The 16878-nt window shown below is 38.2% G+C and overlaps 1 protein-coding gene across 3 annotated transcripts in view; it reads left to right on the forward strand.

Moving 5' to 3' along the window:
* The window catches only part of pam (peptidylglycine alpha-amidating monooxygenase), a 77599-nt gene that overhangs the window by 25461 nt on the left and 35260 nt on the right, over positions 1-16878 (forward strand). For all 3 annotated transcript variants that reach the window (XM_061876821.1, XM_061876823.1, XM_061876822.1), the window contains 7 exons: positions 2010-2101; positions 4029-4112; positions 4311-4359; positions 8758-8825; positions 11586-11666; positions 13622-13698; positions 14296-14399. In XM_061876821.1, the coding sequence (XP_061732805.1) occupies positions 2010-2101; positions 4029-4112; positions 4311-4359; positions 8758-8825; positions 11586-11666; positions 13622-13698; positions 14296-14399 (555 nt within the window). The remainder of the gene's footprint in view (positions 1-2009; positions 2102-4028; positions 4113-4310; positions 4360-8757; positions 8826-11585; positions 11667-13621; positions 13699-14295; positions 14400-16878) is intronic.

Below are 16878 nucleotides of genomic sequence, written 5' to 3' on the forward strand. Positions count from 1 at the left end.
GGAAGCCGGAGTACGCTGTCACGGAGTGAACATGCAAACTCCACACAGGACCTTCGTATTGTGAGGCACATGCAACAACCCCTGTTCCACCTTGCTTGTGTTAAAAACAAATGCATTAACTCTTGTCTCACTTTAAAATGTTTGATTTTTGAGTGCGTGATTCAGAACTACAACATCGTAAGTAATTATTAGCTGTCCAGCCCTGTCCAGCTGTCACAATTAACTGACCAAAGCCAACTAATGAGATCTGTGCACGGAGCGGCATGTTACAGCAGAGTTTAGCTAAACCGAGATTAAGAAAAGCCTGTAGCAAAGCATTGTTTGTGGTAAAATGTAGGGATGTCCGATAAATGTTTTAAAATGTAATATCGGAAATTATTGGTATCGGTATCACAATTATCGGTATCGGTTTCATAAAGTAAAATTTCCATCCATCCATTTTCTACCGCTTATTCCCTTTCGGGGTCGCGGGGGGTGCTGGCGCCTATCTCAGCTACAATCGGGCGGAAGGCAGGGTACACCCTGGACAAGTCGCCACCTCATCACAGGGCCAACACAGATAGACAGACAACATTCCCACTCACATTCACACACTAGGGCCAATTTAGTTTTGCCAATCAACCTATCCCCAGGTGCATGTCTTTGGAGGTGGGAGGAAGCCGGAGTACCCGGAGGGAACCCACGCATTCACTGGGAGAACATGCAAACTCCACACAGAAAGATCCCGAGCCTGGATTTGAACCCAGGACTGCAGTAAAATTTATGACATTTAATAATGCCGCTGTGTACATGGACGTAGGGAGAAGTGCAGAGCGGCAATTTACCTTAAAGGCATTTCCTTTGCGTGCCGGCCCTGTCCCATAATATCTTAAGCTTTTCACATTCATAAGTAAATGCAAGGCACACTTGTTTAACAGCTATACAGGTCACACTGAGGGTTGCCGTATAAACAACTTTAACACTGTTACAAATGTGCGCCACACTGTGAACCCACACCTAACAAGAATGACAAACACATTTCGGGAGAACATCCGCACCGTAACACAACATAAACACAACAGAACAAATACCCAGAACCCCTTGCAGTACTTACTCTTCCAGGACGATACAATATATACCCCCCTGCTACCTACTTGAAATTCAAATGGAAATCAGAAAAATGGTTGTTGCAATAGGGCAGCACGGTGAAAGATGAGTTAGTGCATCTGCCTCACAATACGAAGGTCCTGAGCAGTCCTGGGTTCAGTCCCGGGCTCGGTATCTTTCTGTGTGGAGTTTGCATGTTCTCCCCGTGACTGCGTGGGTTCCCTCCGGGTACTGCGGCTTCCTCACACTTTCAAAAACATGCACCTGGGGATAGGTTGATTGGCAACACTAAATGGTCCCTAGTGTGTGAATGTGAGTGTGAATGTTGTCTGTCTATCTGTGTTGGCCCTGTGATGAGGTGGCGACTTGTCCAGGTTGTACCCCGCCTTCCGCCCGTATGCAGCTGAGATAGGCTCCAGCGACTCCAGAAGGGACAAGCAGTAGAAAATGGATGGACGGATGGGTTGTTGCAATAATTGGTATAGTTTTGTGTGTTCTAGTTAGGTTAAGCAATGAAGCAAAGAGCAATGAATGAACTAATATACAGAAGTTAAAAACATTTCTGTGCATTTGATTTTCCATTATGTCTGTCATTTTTTTGTTAATATTAATATGAAATGGTTTTACATTTGATTCATTATGAACTTAAAACGTCTTAAATGTCACTTGTTGAATCCTGCAGAGACTTCTCAGTTATCTCTTGCTAACGAGTATTGATTTATATGATTTGCATCCCAGAATGGCAAGGGGCTTTTGTGACCATATGTTGCACGGAGGTAAAAAAAATCTGATCATAATTTAATTGATAAGTGTAAGATACCAGCTTTTTGGATTTCATAATGGCTTGTAATAAATATGTTGTAGGTATACTCTTGGGCATTTTTCTGTTTAACTGACTGAATGACTGACATTTTCCACCCAAGGGACTGTGGCAGTGCACGGGGCACTTGTGAGGACGGAGGCTCCATTTTATATGCCTGGGCTCGCAACGCACCCCGTACGAAACTACCAAAAGGTATGTTTTAAAAGGCATATACTGTAGCAAGTGTCAGCATCATAGCACATTGCTTTTTTGTGTTAAAAAGTCTGTTTAGGCTCATACGCACGCACACAAAAATGACTTAGCTGATTTTGAATCAGATTTCCTTCCTCTTACCAAAGTCAGCAAAGGTCTGTTATTTGTTACCAAAAAATATCTTAACTGATAGTATTTCATGTCAAGTCTCTATCTTGAAGTGTGAGATGATTTTCTTTCTCCCCAATCTGTTTGAAATTGATCAACTGAACTGCGCCCTACTCTTCAAGTTATGCAAAGACACAGTATGTAATTGGTGCATGTTGAACATTAATGCAGAGTGGCATTATGGTCCTTTTATCCTCAAATTAATGGATGTTTGCTGGTGTCTGGGATCCCAGCGGATCCATGTCTGGTCCACTAAGCTGGTGTCAGATTTGTAGACTGGAATTAAATTGCTGCGGCTAAACAAAGGTGAAGCCATTCCCTTCAAACAGTGCCTTTTAGCCATTCCAAGTGCAGCAACCACACTGCTGCCGAATGTTGTCGTCTTCTGTTTTGGATAAACATGAACATCATTCTAGCGCGGGCAGCATGGTGGAGGAGGGTTTATTGCGTCTGCCACACAAAATGAAGGACCTGAGTAGTCCTGGGTTCAATCCCGGGCTCAAGATCTTTCTGTGTGGAGTTTGCATGTTCTTCCCGTGACTGCGTGGGTTCCTTCTGGGTACTCCGGCTTCCTCCCTCTTCCAAAGAAATGCACCTGGGGATAGGTTGATTGCTAACATGAAAACAAGAGGCATTAACGTCTTTCCCCATTAGGAAACGACAAACCCTTACCCAAACTTATGGTAACACATTGCTGTCTAAGCAACCAAGCTACATTGAACCTACAAGCTTGCTGTCTCTCACAGTGATCTTTTCCTCAGTTAATACAGTGCATTCCAGGACAAATGATAATAAATAATAAAGATAGATTTTATGTGTTATACACATTTTCTGTTCAAATAAATCTTAAAGTGCTGTAATACCAACAAATATTTCAACAGTTGAAATACCAGGACTAAAACACTATAAGTGAAGCATAAGAGACACAAAACATAGAAATTAGTGGGCGGTTTTAACAGTGTGTCTATTTATTTTAGTTATTAAAAAAAAAAAATGTGGTCAAAATATTTTTGTGTGTACATGTGCCTTTTAAGCACATTCAACAATACCACGATAATAATAATAACCAAGATAATTTTGGTTATGAAGTTTTAATATCGTTACATCCCGACTATGTATCAGGTGCTTTTGGACACACGATTAATGACAATATGTATTTAAAATGTTTTATAATTCAAATTAGGTTTTTTTGCGAGTTAAACAATGTGAATACTGTGTGCATGTAAACACAGTGTCTATGAGCCGAGCCGCATTCAGGCCTAAAGCAGCACAAGCTCTTGTGGAAAGCCTTGTTGGCCCCCGTACTCCGTTGTGTATTTATCCAGGATCGTTATCTCCATGGAAATCAGACAATTTGAGGGTTGTTATAGCGCTATAGTCTTACTTTATGTTTTAGTCCACTAACTAAACACAGCCAGATAAAAATAACTTCTGTGACATTATGACTACTTGCCATCTTAAATCAAAATGACCAGAAGTTTCTTTTTTTCAAACTTCCAACTGTTTTACTTTTTGTTTAAAATGTTACAAATTTAAGTACTGAATACTGTATTCTTTTTACAACATAACTGATCAATGTTTCATATTGTTTTCTTCTTTCAAACACACTTTTTTTCAAACTTCAAACTGTTTTACTTTTTGTTTAAAATGTTACAAATTTAAGTACTGAATACTGTATTCTTTTTACAACATAACTAATCAATGTTTCATATTGTTTTCTTCTTTCAAACACATTTCTTTCTCTGTGTTGTCCCACCAGATGTTGGTTTTAAAGTTGGAAAAAATTCAGGAGTGTCTTACTTTGTGCTACAAATCCACTATGGGGATGTCAGCGCTTTTCAAGGTAGGTACTATAGTATCGCATGTTAAAACTGCCTGATAAATAAATAGGTGGATTATGCATGTGTAGTTGTGTGATGTTCATCAGTGTCATTTGTAAAGCATGTAAGAGACAATTACACTACAATCAGTACTAATCATGGTTGTGTATTCTCTAGGGTTTCTTAGAGTTTTTGACAATCAAAATGTTTTTCTTCTGCAGATCATCACAAAGATTGTTCAGGACTCACCTTAAAAATGACAACCAAACCGTATGTATTTATTTTCTAAACAAACAGTTAGGTCTATAATTATACCATACAAAGGAGTTTGCAGTAAACTCATGATTAGGGGTGCACGATAATCCCTCAATAATTATTGGGTCAGTATTAGGAATTATTACGTCACACCAATAATCGATTACAAATAACTCCAGTAACAGATTAAAAAAAAAAAAACTCTAATGAGACGAGATTAGAGTTAGAGCTCTAACGTCCCTTAAAGGGCAACTTCATTCACAATCATTATGAGAGACAAGAATACAAAAGGTTTTTTTTTTTTTCGCTTTCTAACATACAAAAATTGGCTCGTTCTCCGTGGTTAGCAATGCAGCTAATGGGAACAAGTAATTCTACCTCTAAATAACTTTAAAGATGCATTCAAAACCCGTCAGCAATACTTCATGCACGTTCTATAACTCGTATAATCACCAAGCTGTAGCAACATTGTTATTGTAAGTGCAAACACAGAGGAACTCTTTTTCAATCGTAGTAACACATCGGCGTGCTTTGGTATTAGCCATAAAATCTAAGTACGGCAACAGATAAGCTAGCTTCTACGCCAACACAAAACGCGTTTGAGTTTGTAATGCACAACACTGCGATACGACACCAATCTGTACCGTCGGAAAAACATGAACAATCATATTACCGTATCTGTAAAATATTAGCCCACATTTGATCTTTTTTTGTACACAGCTATGCTAGCCAGACAGCGTATATCAATCAATCAATCAATGTTTATTTATGTAGTCCTGAATCACAAGTGTCTCAAAGGGCTGCACAAACCACAACGACATCCTCAGTACAGAGCCCACATGAGGGCAAGGAAAAACTCACCCCAGTGGGACGTCGGTGACAGTGACTGATGACTATGAGAAACCTTGGAGAGGACCGCATATGTGGCAACCCCCCCTAGGGGAGACCGAAAGCAATAGATGTCGAGCGGGTCTAACATGATATTGTGAAAGTCCAGTCCATAGTGGATCCAACATACTGTAGTTGTACTAACATGCATGGCATGCTGCGTGTGTCATGATCATTATTAAAGTGACTCATCGACGGACAGCTGTTTGTTTGGTCCAGCTGGCCAGGGACGTATCCTGTTGATTTTGGGTAAGCAATCCATTTATGTGGAAATAGCTTGGCTCCAAGTTTCATATTTATACCCTCATAAATCGCTTTCATCCCCCTCTCCCGGCTTCCATCTGCTGCAACGTCTTACTCTTCCTTTGTGCTTGCTTCTATAAGCAGCATTCTATTTAGCTTCAACAGTATACGATTGTAAATCATTTGTCCAAAAATAGTTGTCTTCGTTGTCTGTTACCAAGTTTACCATGATCAGAAAACACTCGTGTTTGATTCCGGAAGTAGGAACACACATGTTGCCAGAAGTCAGACATGCGCTGCCATGGAAACAGAAATCAAAGCGCTGAAAAAAAAATCTGTTCCGGAAATTATTAAAATAATCAAGATACGGTAAATATCGAACATATTGTTATGAACGTGTCTGTTACTACATTATACAGTATATATACTTGCAGTGTGTATATAAAATAATTGCTGGAGAGTTTTGAAGTTGTTTTAGAGCATGAGTGTCAAACTCTGGCCCGCGGGGCCAGATTTGGCCCGCCGTGTAATTTAATTTGGCCCTTGAGGCAATATCAATTTAGCATTAGAGCTGGCCCGCCGGTATAATACAGCGTCGGTGCCACTGTAACATCGCATTCACCGCTAATACTCATACTTGCCAACCCTCCTAATTTTCCCGGTAGACTCCCGAAGTTCAGTGCCCCTCCCGAAAATCTCCCGGGGCAACTATTCTCCCGAATTTCTACCGATTTCCACCTGGACAACTATATTGGGGGCGTGCATTTAAGGCACTGCCTTTAGCGTTCTCTACAACCTGTCGTCACGTCCGCTTTTCCTCCATACTAGCAGCGTTTCACATAATATTTGTGGCTTTTACACACACACACACACACACACACACACACACACACACACACACACACACACACACACACACGCACAAGTGAATGCAAGACATACTTGGTCAACAGTCATACAGGTCACACTGAGGGTGGCCGTATAAACAACTTTAGCACTTTTACAAATATGCACCACACTGTGAACCCACACCAAACAAGAATGACAAACATATTTCGGGAGAACATCCGCGCCGTAACACAACAGAACAAATACCCAGACCCCCTTGCAGCACTAACTCTTCCGGGAAACTTCCAGCAAACTGACCAATAATTAACGTTTTATTCACGCATTTTCTCTTGCTACTTCAAAGCTTGAATGTTTGGTTCATTCATTATTATTTTATTTTCAAATTTATTATTAGCCTGTGGAAAAAATTTATATTTACCTCAGAAGATTGCAAATAGAAAAAAAGGCATAAAATGTTTATTTAGATTTTATTTGATATGCCATTGAAAATTTTTTAATTATTATTACTATTATTATTTGAAACTGGATTTTGCATGTCACTAAAGTTATATAAGCCTTGCTTGTTCAATATTTAATGCAAAACTTGTTTGGGTCCCTATTAAAAGGTTAATTTGTTCAACCTTGGCCCGCGGCTTTGTTCCGTTTAAAATGTTGCCCCACTCTGTATTTGAGTTTGACACCCCTGTTTTAGATGCTTTGAAGGCTACAACAGTCAACAGTCTTTCAAGTGTTTTTTATCATCTTTAAAATCGTAAAAACTTGTTTTTTTGTTTCTCATAATGTTTGCGAACGATAGGCACAAAAAAAGTGCAGTTCCTCTTTAAGCTCACTGAACCGCACAGTGTAAATAAAGCTTTGCTGTGTGGGACTCTTAAGAGAAAGACATCTCAAGTGCAAGGCGCACCAAATGCCCTGCAAAGACTCCGCTAGGAAGAAAAAAAAAAACCTAGCTGCGACACATCAAACCTCACGAGCCACCTCAAAACGCCTCCAGTATCCATGTCTTGAAAAACCCATTAAGACGCCTGCCCAGCACAGAAGCTGCGCAAAGCCAACTGCAAAGAAATTATGTTGTATGTTCTCACCGTCGATGTGTTCGGAAAGTGTAAAAAGCCCACAGAGACTTAACCTGACTCTCGCCAGATCCTTGTATTTCGCTGAGCTCCACACAAGGATCTGGGGCTTCTCAATAGGAGATGTATTTCAGAGGGCAGGGCTTTGTAAAAAAAATCATTATATGTGATTGGATAAACCACTTGTCCGTTATCTTGAATGACGTGCTACTTCAACCACTCACATCGAAATAAACCTGTGACGCTGATGAGAGCAACGCAGGGAAATCCAAAACAGAACTGCTGTTTTATTGAATATGACATAGGGGAAAATTAGATAACTTTTACTGAAACAACACAGCAATGTCAGTAAATGATTGATGTTGCTAAACAGTTGAAATAGCAGAATCAATTACAGCACACGACTCCTCGCTGCGTGCCGTTATTGTTGTTTGAATCAAACAGTTGCTTCGGCGCTAGCATTAGCCGCTAGCTTGCTAGCCATGTCTTACAGCACCTCTTCCTGAGGGCATTTCAGTGATATAGCTTCTCCTTTATCGTTAGTTTTTAAGCCAAAATGCGTCCATTCTCCTTTTTCTGTATACACTGTGTCTGCCTGTAAGTACTCTGTGATTGTGCGCTGCCGAACATGCTCCTCTGCTCGTAAAACCAGCAATGTCATGACGTGACGACGCGCCGTCATGCCTGTAAAAAAAATAAATAAATATGGCGAACCGGTAGTTTTCAAACAGAGTATACTACCGGTATACCGTACAAACCTAATTTGAAGAAGACAAAACACTCCTGACAACTAAGCTACTGCTAAAACATGAACTTATACACACATTAAGTGATCCAGAGTCTAATGTTTTTGGCTTCAACACAGATAAACAAGAATAGGATTAGAATATGCACACGGGGGTCTGATTACTCACACAGACGGAGATACAGACACACACAGACACGTGAAGTGGAATACACGTGCACAGATTGAGATTTGCATTTGTAAATACTTTTGCTACAATAATACTTTAATACATAAGTTTCAATGCTGATTTATGGATGCAAAGTAAGCCTTACCTCAGTGGGGATGTCATATTTGGATAGGACACATCTACAGGTATTCTTTTTGATCACAAACTACACTTAAATCTACATTAAAAAAATTATGTACAAAAATTATTGATCAGTGTCAGTCTTGAGAAGCAGACAAAAATTATTGTGCATCCCTATTAATGATGCTTTACTGATGTATTTGCTACCTTGCTCATCTAAGATGACAATATGTTTATTTTGTCTATTTATTTCTACTGTTTATATATTTTATCAGTTTTTCTGACTTGTGGCCACTAATTCATTGTTTTTTTTTTCCTTCTAAAAGGCAGCCGTTTATTGCTGGTATTTTTCTGCTCATGTCAAAGGACGCTGTTATCCTCCCAGGAAAAAGAGGTAGTTTGATTATTTATTTAGTTATTAGCATAAACATTACATTATTTTACCACTAGTAATTTTTGTTTTGAATCCATGTATTGACATGTTTTTTCTCTAAGTAGATCATCAAAGATAACTTTGAAAGGGCTAATGATTGATCATATTATGGTCATATACTGGTAGTCAATATTTGATGGTCACTTATGTTTGTCTACTGGGTTGGAAAGAGGGTGTTTACTGTATGTGGGTGGATTTGCGATGATTTACTCCCAAAAAGATCCTGCGGACTTTTTGTCCCATTTATTTTAATGCTAAAATTTCACATAAGAATTAAAATTGAAAATAAAAAAAATCTACTGGGGGGACATTGAAAGCTACAAATAAACAATAGGCACAAAGCTACAAAAAGAGAAAAGGAGACGTGTTTTTATGACAAAAATATCTCAATATTTAATATCTTTAACTAAACAAAATGCAATCTTTGATCCCACATGTATCTTAAAATAAAAGAATGCAACCCTTTTATATTTATATTTCAATTCGGACAACTGGCCTGAATTTTTTATTGTCCACCAGTTAGTGCTACCTTTATCGCATTGGAAAAAAAACATTTTCTGCAAGAGTGCCATCTGTTATAATTATAAGTCTGTTTTTGCCATTCATCCATCTTTAATTTGTTTATTTTTTTTTTCAGTAATTACTTAAACATACTTATCTTTAAAGAGTTACATTTCCCAAAAATATGATTGGTATCTGGTGTCTATATTTCTTGCAGAAGCAAATTTAAAAGACTGAAAGCCTTTTTCCTATATTAAAACCACGTGCAATCTTGATAACCCATGCATGTTCAGCAACATAATGAAACACCGCATGTTGGAGCATATGGTGTCATAAATGTGGATGGAAATGAGTGTTTGCATGGTCACAGCCGGTACACACAAACACCAAATTTTGCACTTATCATTTGTACACACACTATTAATAGCTCACCCGCAACACGCCCACTAATAGTACACACAATTTTATATTTTGCACACACTGTTTAGCACTTATTTGTGATCTTAGTAGATCTACCAGGCCCCTAATTGTTTAATCTGGAAAAAAATATAAATATCTATTTACTCCAGGTTTTGGGAAAAAACATTGCGTAGGACCTTGTGTGAGTTTGTTTTAAATCTGACTATGTAAAAAAAAAACAAAGCATGAAAATCAGTGTTGCTCCCAGACAGGCACCCATTTCTGGGCTTACTAATAACAATAAGAAAGTATGCCTTGAAATGTATTTTAATTAAATTAATTCTGTTTTTTTGTAAATAAATACTTGGTGATTTTATGTAAACATGTTGACTTTTAAATGGAAAATAAATAGATTTTGATGCACAGATATTCCCAAAAATGAGAAACAGTACCTGTTTGATGTCACAGTCTAGTCCAAGAGAAACTTAATAATACAGCGGCTTTGGTAGGAGGTGGATGTAGAAATGGTCATAAGATTGAATATGTTGTTTGAATTTTCATGAAGTAAACCTTTAAACAACATTGAACAATTAAACATTTAGAATTGATAAAACTTTAAGGCCTTTTAAATTTTCTTTTGCTTACCTTGGTATAGCGCTGGTTGTAAATTTGCTATATGCCATGAGTCAAAAATGTAATTGATAGAAATATGACTCATTAAATGTATTCCTGCTGAGGGCTGTGTCTATTCACATCAATGGATGTTCAATGAAAAGCCACACACACACTTTGTACCCCATTGGCGGCTGCTGGTCTTTCAAGTTGGGAAAGATAATTTTCAGCTATTTTCTGAACACAAGTACACAAGTAATGATAGATAATAAAAAGCTATAAAAGCTTTTTTTTTCTAACAAAAATTACTGAAAGGATTGAAACATTCTCCATATAAACTCAGAACAATGTAAAGTAGCATACAAAATGCTTTGACAGTGGTTTATATTTCAAGTTCGCTGATTTTCACATTTTTCTGTCAATCAAAAAGGGATTCAGCCTCAGACAGACCATCCAATCGTCATGCCAGCGTACTGGCCAGCCGAGGCCGAGTCCACATTCCATTCACTTCCAGAGACGCTTAGCGTCCAAAGGGTGGGACCAAGCCGAGCATTAACTGTATGTGTCCCCATTGAGGTCAATGGACGCTCAGCTTCAACACTGTTAAATGCATTGTGACGCTACCACGATGAATGAGAAGAAAGTCGTTTCAGCAATCGCAAAAGTAGCTGATTCTGAACAAAAGTTGAATGCGTTCTAGCACATATTCAGTTAATGAAATGTAAACACACAACGACATTTTTGACATTTTAGAGGAAGCTGAGCTTACATTCTTAGTTAGAGCCACCACTGTTATACACGGCTTGTATACATTTTACAACAGGACCTCCTATCTAAAGCAAACCAAATACGCTACACAGCGTTGCAAATGGCCTTAAGCAGAATCAAACATAGTGACAAGCTAAGGAGAAGTAGGTTATCTGTTGATAAGTGCATTATCTGTAATAGATTGGAGTTACTAAACCTAACTTCATCAATCAATCAATTCCTTTATTATCATTGTCATAATAGCACTTAAGTCATACATGTCAACGAAATTTTGTTTGAGCTTTGTCTTGCAGCATGGAAACTGCATCATGTCTGAACTCTGAGGCACACAATTGTTTTTGTTTTCTAGTGTTATTTGTAGGGATTTCTTTCTATACTTTTTTCTACACTTTGGCAATATTACTATATGAACACACAAGTAAGTGCTATTTTCTCCCCTAGTTACAAATGCGGACGTGGCCTGTGATTACTCTTCATATCCCATCTACCCGTTTGCCTTTAGGACCCACACACATGGCCTTGGTGAGTACCGTAATACCAACTATTTAGCAGTCACCGACTGTACATTGTCACTTTTAAGCAACGTAAAGAAAAGGAATACAGTATTTGGGTTTCTTTGCTCCTGGATCCTTTCACAATTGTGCAATAACATTTACTATATAGATAAATGTACAACATATTTTTTTTACAAGCTGAGTGTCTTGCTAAGGTTGTGGACACATGCATAAGGAGTCAAGGAAGACGATAAAAAAGCCTACTTTGTCGGAATGGTTTGCACATCTGGTTTTGTGTTTGAATCTCGGTGGAAGTTTGCATGCATGTTAGGTAGACATAACTCAACTACCACCTGAAAATACTAGAGATGTCCGATAATATCGGCAGTCCGATATACATCTCTAGTATTTTTATAAATGCTTTAAAATGTAATGTCGAAAATTATTGGTATCGGTTTCAAAATTATCGGTTTCGGTTTCAAAAAGTAAAATGTATGACTTTTTTAAACGCCGCTGTGTACACGGACGTAGGGAGGAGTACAGAGCGCCAATAAACCTTAAAGGCACTGCCTTTGCGTGCCGGCCCAATCACATAATATATACGGCTTTTACACACACACACATAAGTAAATGCAATACATACTTGGTCAACAACCATACAGGTCACACTGAGGGTGGCCGTATAAACAACTTTATCACTGTTACTTATATGCGCCACACTGTGAACCCACATCAAACAAGAATGACAAACACATTTCGGGAGAACATCCGCACCGTAACACAACATAAATACAACAGAACAAATACCTAGAATCTATTTGGATAAAGTATAAGGATCTATTCCATTGCATAGTTTTAGTTTTTACCCTTATTTTCTTTTTGTAGGAAAATGTAAGTCTCTTTTGTACTCAAGGTAGTTAGCGCGCTGCTTGTTGTACAACACCTTGACAGCCACCATTGGTTTTTACTTCCGGGAAGAAGACTAGTGTCGGGATATGAGCAATAGCAATCGCTTTCCCGCAGTTACATTTCGCAAACTTGTATAATAGAAAGAAATGAGTCCAAATTCCATCAGAAAGTCGGAAATAGGATGCTTTCTTTAATTATTGCTTTTTCTCTTCGATACAGAGAGCAGATGAGAAATTGTAATCGTGTACCGTATTTTTCGGACTATAAGTCGCAGTTTTTTTTATAGTTTGGCCGGGGGTGCGACATATACTCAGGAGCGACTTATGTGTGAAATTATTAACACATTACCGTAAAATATCAAATAATATTATTTAGCTCATTCACGTAAGAGACTAGACGTATAAGATTTTATCGGACTTAGCGATTAAGAGTGACAGATTGTTTGGTAAACATATAGCATGTTCTATATGTTATAGTTATTTGAATGACTCTTACCATAATATGTTACGTTAACATACCAGGCACCTTCTCAGTTGGTTATTTATGCGTCATATAACATACACTTATTCAGCCTGTTGTTCACTATTCTTTATTTATTGTAAATTGCCTTTCAAATGTCTATTCTTGGTGTTGGGTTTTATAAAATAAATTTCCCCAAAAATGCGACTTATACTCCAGTGCAACTTATATGTTTTTTTCCTTCTTTATTATGTTTTTTCGGCAGGTGCGACTTATACTCCGGAGCGGCTTATAGTCCGAAAAATACGGTAATAATGTAGAGACAGAAATTACATGCTGTCATTCAAATAATATAAATAAGATACGGCTATTTAGTTTGTTTAACAACTGAACAACATGTAGACGAGTTTTATATGGAAGGTATCTTTAAATTACTTTTGTTGTGAGACCTAGCGCGATATGGAAAATAAAATGACATTAAATCAGGGCACCTCCCTACTATAATGACAGGATAATTTGTTCACATTATCAATAACCAGTGTATCATGAAATTGTTGTTTCAGGTTTTCACCATGATTTCACTCTCCTAACGTAAACTTACTAATTCTCCTATAGGAAAAGTTGTTAGTGGCTACAGGATTCGAAATGGAGAATGGAGCCTGATAGGGAGACAGTCCCCACAACTACCACAGGTATGCTGTCATATGAGAAGAAGACAAAAAAATAACTTTTTTTAATGTGCCAGTAATCAATCATTACATACTTTGTATATTCAAATTATGCTAATCAAAATGAAAATACATACTTGGCCAAATGATAGAATATCAGTTGTGCAGTAAAGGTATACCTTTGTGTAAGTTCAGAGCTATAGAACATACCTGATTTTAAGCTGTACCAACCTCATTTTTATTTTGTACATATATTGGTCGCACACGTTTGTTAGCCACAGGTGTACACATTGAAACAACACACCTGTGCGGGAACCTATCTGAGCTGACTTAAGGCAAAATGCAGACTACACTTTCTAAGTTTACCACATATTCTAACTTAGAATTTGGTGCTAAATTTAAGGCCACACCTTGCTTGAAAAGTATGTTCCATAGTAAGAACATATTTACTGTAGAAAAAAATGATTAGCAAATTGTATATACATTGCTAAGAAATTAGTTTACTTTGCTGAGGAAACAATCCAAAATATCATGTTTTCACACATTTGCTTCTTGATTTCTATAAGTAGAGTAAATAACCCTAAACATGATCACCTATAACCATAAGAGTTTCTTCCCCAGGCTTTCTATCCGTCAAATCGTGACGTGGATGTGAAGTATGGTGATATTCTTGCAGCCAGATGTATGTTCACTGGTGAAGGCAGAAGCGAAAAAACATATATTGGGTAGGTTCTGCTGTACATCCCATTTTATTTGCCATATTATGACATCCCACTTTATTTACCATATAAAGTGCAAGAATAAACCATGATTTTGACGATTTCACAAGAAAAAAATTAACTTAGGGTGGAGAGCAGTACTAGCCTTGGGACAGTTACATGCTTTGTGTGATTATATTTCAGCTGGCAACAAGTTATTTAACCTTTACTGATGCTTTGAGTTGGAATGTGTACAGAGAACCAGTATTTTTTGGTACAGTTTCTTACTAAGATTCTGCTTAAATGCTATCGTTTTTTTATATATCCAGTTAACCGTGTAGATTTGACACAACTGCCGACAGCAGGTGATGACATAATATTTACATTCCAATGAGCACCAAATGTTTAAAGATGTGGGCTCACTTACCAAAAAGACGAAAAACTGAGCTTAATGCAATATTCAATAATAACCATGATGAATTATATTCATATAGCGCTTTTTTCTTAGGACTCAAAGCACGTTTCACTCAGAACTCATTATTGGATTGTGGTAAGCTACATTTGTAGCCACATCTGCCCTCGGGTAAAGTGACGAAACCATGGCTGCCAATGTGTGCTGCGATAACATGTAATGGTGGTTCTTTGGTCAAAATCTTGCATAATGTATTACAGACCGTCTTCAAGCAGCTTTCGTTTTGTGAGCAGTCTTATTTGTGAGCCTCATGGGGCGGCATAGCTCGGTTGGAAGAGTAGCTGTGCCAGCAACTTGAGGGTTCCGGGTTCGATTCCGACTTCCGTTATCCTAGTTACTGCCATTGTGTCCTTGGGCAAGACACTTTACCCACATTGGTTTAAATGTAACTTAGATATTGGGGTTCACTATTTAAAGCGCTTTGAGTCATTAGAGAAAAGTGCTATATAAATAAAAATTAACTTCACTTCACAACCCATTTACCATTTTCAATAGCTCAAGTGATTTGTTGAACTACGCATTATGTGGTCATGAAAACAATGTTAATCTGTTTTAGAGGTTAAAATTCTTGGCATACATCAAGCATCAGAAAACATTTAAGGAGATTAATGAAACTACTAAAGTCCAGTTAAAAACTGGCAACACATGATTAAAAACTGGAAAGACAGTAAAGAAACATTGCAAAGTAGTCAGAATCTCTCGTCATCAATTGCTGGGCACATTGTAACCATGTAACTTGAGCTATACCGACCGTTTGAGTACCTTGAAAGGAGAAAAGCGATACAAGTATAACCCATTTACCATTTATTCTATTATGAGATTCTTTTATGAATTTATTATGGGTCTACTGAAAATGTGACCAAATCTGCTGGGTCAAAAGTGTACATACAGCAATGTTAATATTTGGTTACATGTCCCAAGTTTCACTGCAATAAGGCGCTTTTGGTAGTGATCCACAAGCTTCTGGTTGAAATTTTGACCACTCCTCTTGACAAAAATGGTGCAGTTCAGCAAAATTTGTTGGTTTTCTGACATGGGCTGGTTTTTTCAGCATTATCCACATGTTTTAGTCAGGACTTTGGGAAGCCCATTCTCAAGCCGTAATTCTAGCCTGATTTAGCCATTCCTTTACCTTTGTCAATGCACCTTTGGCAGCAATCACAGCCTCAAGTTTTTTTAAATATGATTCCACAAGCGTGACACGCCTATCTTTCGGCAGTTTCTCCAATATCTCTTTGCAGCACCTCTGAATGGATGCGTCGGTGCGCAGCCATTTTCAGATCTCTCCAGAGATGTTCCATCTGATTCAAGTCTGGACTCTGTCTGGTCCACTCAATGACATTATAAAGTTCTTTTGAAGCCATTATTTTGATATCTTGGCGGTTTGTTTAGCGTCCTTGTCCTGCTGAAAGATAAAACGTTGCCAAAAAACAAAGGTTTTTATCCAGTATGTCTCTGTACATTGCTCCCAGTTCCTACCGCTGAAAAACATCCCCACAGCATGATGCTGCCAACACCATGCTTCACTGTAGGGAAGCTATTGGCCTTGTGATGAACAGTGATTGGTTTCCTCCCAACATGACGCCTGTTATTCATGACAAAAAGTTCAAGCTTTGTCCCCTGAGACTAGAGAATTTTGTCTCTCGTGGTCTTCGAGTCTTTCAGGAGTATTTTGGCAAACTTTTACAAAAGGAATGGTTTATGTTTGGCCACTCTACTATAGCCTGATTTGTGGATTACTGCAGATATATATGTTCTGTAAGGTTCTCCTCTCTTCCCAGAGGAATGATGTAGCTCTGGTCGAATGGTAAATGGGTTATACTTGTATAGCGTTTTTCTACCTTCAAGGTACTCAAAGCACTTTGACACTATTTCCACATTCACCCATTCACACACACTTTTACACACTGATGGCGGGAGATGCCATGCAAGGCCCTTACCACAACACATCAGGATCAAGGGTGAAGTGTCTTGCTCAAGGACACAATGGACGTGACGAGGTATGTAGAAGGTGGGGATTGAACCAGGAACCCA

Source organism: Nerophis ophidion, linkage group LG17 (assembly GCF_033978795.1).
Source record: "Nerophis ophidion isolate RoL-2023_Sa linkage group LG17, RoL_Noph_v1.0, whole genome shotgun sequence".
Classification (NCBI taxonomy): domain Eukaryota; kingdom Metazoa; phylum Chordata; class Actinopteri; order Syngnathiformes; family Syngnathidae; genus Nerophis; species Nerophis ophidion.